Source organism: Pteropus alecto, unplaced genomic scaffold (assembly GCF_000325575.1).
Source record: "Pteropus alecto unplaced genomic scaffold, ASM32557v1 scaffold111, whole genome shotgun sequence".
Lineage (NCBI taxonomy): Eukaryota > Metazoa > Chordata > Mammalia > Chiroptera > Pteropodidae > Pteropus > Pteropus alecto.
Genome location: NW_006431915.1, coordinates 5,057,961 through 5,063,695, shown reverse-complemented (window position 1 = coordinate 5,063,695; position 5,735 = coordinate 5,057,961). Strand labels below are relative to the sequence as shown.

Genomic DNA, 5,735 nt, shown 5'->3' with positions numbered 1-5,735 from the left:
GTGATCATGTCTTATGCACAAAATAAGGATATAATGCTGCCATCTAATGTCAATTCAATGTTCTCTTAACAGGTGGGTGAATTTTCTGGAGCTAATAAGGAAAAACTTGAATCCACCATCAATGAATTCATCTAATTATTCTGAAAACATAGCCAGCCATTGGCTCTTTAAATCTTGTAATTTTTTTTCTAATTTACAAAAAGGAAAGACTATACTCAACTCCCATCTGGTTACAAATGAGAATAAAATATTAATTCTACCCTTTTTAAAACTGCCTGGTGTCTTTGACTAGCTTTCAGAATAAATGAAAGGTAGCCATTAGATGATATTTAGTGTCTTGATTATTTTCACATATTCTCGGTCACTTTTTAATAACATTGTAGGTTACTTTTTTTTTTTCTAGTATTACTGTCAGCGTATTTCTAGGAAAATCTTGTTGGGGCAATGCAGTTAATAGATAAGGGTTAAAAAAATTGAATTCTAACACACTAACGAACAGAGAAAAGCGTTTTCTCTGTTCTAGCAGGCAAATCTATGCTCTCTGAACGATCAGCATGACAAAAACGCATGTCCACCCAGGAAGCAGTTGTTTCTCTAGCTGGAGATTCCTGTCCCAAAGGTTCCAATGAGCTGCTAATTTTGCTCATGGAAACTGGGTCCTGTTACATCAATTAGTAATTCTTTATGACTGGCTCACAAGGGAATTCCTGCAAACATTACCATCAGAATTTTGATTCCCTTCCCTCAGAGTAGCTAAGAAACTGGTTTTATAGATGGAAATTTCAACCTGAGGGGTGAAGGGTATAGAAGTTACTAATTATTTCATTCAAAGAACATTCAGTGTTGGCTGTGTCTAAAACACAAAGTAGTGGAAGAATGCTTGAAGTTTTTCAATGTGTATTATGAAAGAATTAATCACATACCCCACATCATCCTTATATTAATCTGTACCCCCCCCCCCCAGAAAGGGTAGGTACTATAAACCCCATTTTCCAGTGAGAAAACAGGCAAAGGTTAAGTAATTTCCCCAGCATCATACTAGTCTGAAGATCTGAGATTCAAACCAAAAGAGTGTGCAGCCCAAGTGCTTGGTGCTCGACTGCATTACACTTCCTCATTGTAACAGTCTGACTAAATAGTAAGATGATGGGCCCTTTTCTGCGTTCCTTTCCTCAGCTAAAATTAGGGCACAGACCTTCAAACAATTTTTCAAAATATTAATCGAATGCCCATTCTGCGCAAGGCAAGGGATATAGTTGTGAGTGAGACACTCTTCTCAGAGATCACATTTTAGAAAGGGAGGCAAACTGGCAAATGATAGGATGAAGAATATTCTACAGAACCAAAACAAACACATGGAGTGGTTGGGGTAGGGTTCTGTGAGGAGATCACGCTGAGACCTAATTAGTGAAATGGACTCTGACCTGTAAAGTTAAAGCACAAAGTCAGGAAAGAGCCGGTACGTTTTATCAGAAGCACGAGAAAAAGCTGGATAGAGTGGCAGGGACCGGTCATCGAAGGCCTTCCTTGTTCCAGGTGCAAAGGTAGGCCATTGAACTCTGACCGTAAGAGTTCATTTTGGCAGCTGTACGGAAAATGAGTGGGGCAAGGAGACTAAGAACTAGAATGTCACATTTTTGCCATTACCTAGGCAGAGATACTGATAGCTGTGATTGGGGGATGCCAGGGAGGTGGTAGAGATGAAGTGTGTACAGACTTGATAACATTTTGGAAAGCATCCAAGGACTTCTGGGAGTAGGAGTCTAGAGTAAATCCCAGGTTTTTGGTTTGAGCAAATTGGTAGTTGGGGTGTCATAATGAGGATTGGCGGGAGCAGGTCAGGTTCTCTCCAGACATGTGAACAAAGATGCTTCAGTGGTGTGCCTTCAAATGAAGACGTCTTGCAGGCTATTGGGTACTAGTCTGGAATGCAAAAGATAGGTCTGGACTGGGGTAGGACTTTAGCAGACATTGTTGTATAGTTGGCAGTTAAAAACAGGAGTAGAGGAGATCACCCAGGAAGAGAGTTTTAGAGTAAAGAGGGCCGAAGACAGCCTGATGAACTTCCAATATTTAGAGACCAAGTAATACAGGAACTAACAAGGAAAACTAGAAAACCCACAGAGGAAACCAGGAAAGGGTTTTGTCCCAGAAGTAAAGCGATTTCAAAAAGGAAATAGTGTCAAACATCAAATGTTGACAGGCTAAGAAAGATGGCAGGAAAACAAAATGGAGGTTGTGACTGTGACCAAAAATTCCTGTGGAATGACAGGGATGGAGGCTAGATTGGTAGGAACGAAAGAGTGACCAGAAATGACCTGGTAGTCTGCATTTCTCATATCTACCCTAAAGAAGCTAACATTTGTGAGGAAAAATGTCCAAGGATCATTGTTGCAGCATTGTCTATAGCAGCACAAAATTGCATCTACATCAATAGAGAAATGGTTAAATTCATGATAAATCTTTTCTAGGTAATATAGACTAAGGAGTTACTACTGAAATAGGAGAATCTCAAAGTCACTAAGTGAAACAAAGCAAGTTGCAGAATATTAATACTGAACGGTAAGATTCCATTTGTATAAAACACAAGGCTTGCTGGATATCTCTACGTAAATCTGCATGTAAATTAACAGGAAAATATCTCCAAGGAAACACTTCTAACTAAAAGCAGTGACTTCTGGAGAGAAAGGTAGGTAGAGAGATTGGTGATTTTTAGTTTTATCTGTAAATGTTTTAAAGAAGCAATAGAATGCAAAGAAGGGGAAACAGAGTCTGTAGAACCCATGAGAAATTTTGCTCTGAGAGATGGCATTAAGAGGCATTCTGTGTGTAAGATGGGTGGGTGTGCTAGCATGCAAATGGGAATGATACATAGGTAGAGACTGATTTTTCAGGAAAAAGGATACCTGAAAAAGAATTTCTTGTGTAGTCAAGAAAGAATGGGATTCAGAGCACAGTGGGAGAGACTGGTCTTTGATGGGAGGAAAGTAATTTCCTTCACCATAACCAGTGGAATAAAGATAAGAGCATGAGCATCTAAATATATAAAGCACATTAACAGACCTAAAGGGAGAAATAGCATACAATAACAGTAGGGAACTATAATACCCCATTTGCATCAATGGATAGGTCATCCAAACAGGAAAATCAAAGAAACCTGGCTTAAATGACACATTAGACCAGATGGCCTTAACAGATATATAGAACACTCCATCTACAAGCAACAATACATATTCTTCAAGTGCACGTGTAACATCTCCAGGATAGATCACATGTTAGGCCACAAAACAAGTGTTAACAAATATTAAAAGACTGAAATCATATCAAGCATATTAAGCATCTTTTTCAACCACAACAGTGTGAAACTAGGAATCAATTACAAGAAAACTAGAAAATTCATAAATATGTGGAGATTAAATAACATACTATCCAGTACTGACTGATTCAACAAAGAAATCAAAAGATATCAAAAAATACCTTGAGACAAATGAAAAATGGAAATACAACATACCAAAACTTATGGGATGCAGCAAAAGCAGAGAGGCGTTCTAAGGGGGAAGTACATAGCAATAAATGCCTAACTCGAGAAAAAAGAAAATCTCAAAACAACCTAACTTTACACAAGGAACTAGAAAAAAGAACAAATGAAGCCCAAAGTTAGAAGGAAGGAAAGTTAGAAGGCAGAAATAGTTGAAATTGAGACTAAAAAGACAATGGAAAAGATCAATGAAACCAGAAGCTGGTTCTTTAGAAAAGATAAAGAAAATTGGCAAACCTTTAACTAGACTCAAAAAGCGGACTCAAAATCAGAAATGAAAGAAGGGATGTTATAGCTGATACCACAGAAATACAAATAGGACAACCTAAAAGAAATGGCTAAGTTTCTAGAGACATACAACCTTCCAAGACAGAATCATGAAAAAACAGAAAATCTGAACAGATTACCAGTAAGGAGATTAAATTAGTAATCAAAAACCTCCAAACAATAAAAGTCTAGGAACAGATGCCTTCACTGGTGAATTCTACCAAACATTCAAAGAATCCTTTTCAAACCATAAGAAGTATAAATTGTCAGTTATAAAAATAGTCACAAAGATATAAAATACAGCACAGGGAATATAGTCAGCAACACAGTACTATGTATGGTGTCTGATGGGTACTAGATTTATTTGAGTGATCACACTGTAAGGTATATAAATGTCTGATCACTATTTTGTACATTTGAAACTAATATATGTCAACTGTAATTGAAAATTTAAAACGACAACAACAATCCTACCAATTATTCTCAAGCTCTTCCAAAAATAGAAGAGGAGGAAAACATTTCCAAACTCATTTTACGAGGCCAGCAATTACCTGGATACCAAAACCAGATGAGGACACCACAAGAAAAGTATAGGCCAATATCCCTGATTAACACCGATGCAAAAATCCTCAACAAAATATTAGCAAACAATTCAACAATAATTTAAGAGGATCATACACCATGATCGAGTGGGATTTATCCCAGGAATGCAAGGATAGTTCAACATCTGCAAATCATTGTGATGCACCGCATTAACAATAAAATGAAGGATAAAAGTTATATGATTGTCTCAATAGATGCAGAAAAAGCATCTGACAAAATTCAACATCCATTTATGATAAAAACTCTCCGTAAAGTGAGTCTAGAGGGAACATACCTCAACATAATAAAGGCCATATATGACAGGCCAATAGATATGTTCAACAATGAAAAGCCAAAAGCTTTTCCTCTAAGATCAGGAAGACGACAAGGACGCCCATTCTCACCACTTTTATTCATCATAGTACTGAAAATTCTAGCCAAAGCAAATAAACAAAAAGAAAGAAAAGGCATCCAAAGTGGAAAGAAATAAAAATGTTACTATTTGCAGATGACATGATATTACATGTAGAAAACCCTAATGACTTCCCCAAAAAACTATTAGAACTACCAAGTGAATTCATTGAAGTTGCAGGATACAAAATCAATATGCAGAAATCTGTTGTACTTCTATACACTAATAACAAACTATTAGAAAAAGAAATTAAACATTTAGTTTCATCAAAAAGAATAAAATATCTAGGAAATTTAACCAAGGAGGTAAAAAGACTTACACTGAAGACTATAAGACATTGATAAGAGAAATGAAGATGACACAAATAAATGAAAAGATATTCTGTGCTCATAGATTGGAAGAATATTGTTAAAATCTCCATATTACCCAAAGCAATTTGCAGATTGAATGCAATCTATCAAAATTCCAATGGTATTTTTTCCTCAAGGAAATAGAATAATCCTAAAATTTGTATGAAACCACAGATGACCCCAAATAGCCAAAGCAATCTTGAGAAGTAAGACCAAAGCTGTAAGCATCACGTTTCCTGATTTCAAAGTACATTACAAAGATATAGCAATGAAACAGTATGGTAAAGGCATAGAAACAGACACATCGATCAGTTGAACAGAAATAGAGAGCCCAGAAATAAACCCAAACATAAATATGCATACAGATTTAAACCAGACTGTGGGTTGGGGGATAGGAAAATGGAATTTCCATCTGATGGTTTCTATTTTCTAAGATGAAAATGGGAGAGCAAGTAGACAATATTGAGAAGGTATGAAATAGTAACCTGAAATGTGAAAGCAGAACATGATTTCTGGGCAGGACTGAATGCACAAGAAGAAGTTTGATAGGTCAAAGAAAGGTGGCAGTGTGCTTCTCCAGCCACAT

The 5,735-nt window shown here is 36.6% G+C and overlaps 1 protein-coding gene across 1 annotated transcript in view; it reads left to right on the top strand.

The window, feature by feature from the left end:
- The window catches only part of TXN (thioredoxin), a 13,191-nt gene extending 12,920 nt beyond the window's left edge, over positions 1–271 (top strand). The window contains exon 5 of the mRNA XM_006906091.3: positions 73–271. Within this exon, the coding sequence (XP_006906153.1) occupies positions 73–135 (63 nt within the window). The 3' untranslated portion in view covers positions 136–271. The remainder of the gene's footprint in view (positions 1–72) is intronic.
- Positions 272–5,735: the final 5,464 nt, after the last annotated feature.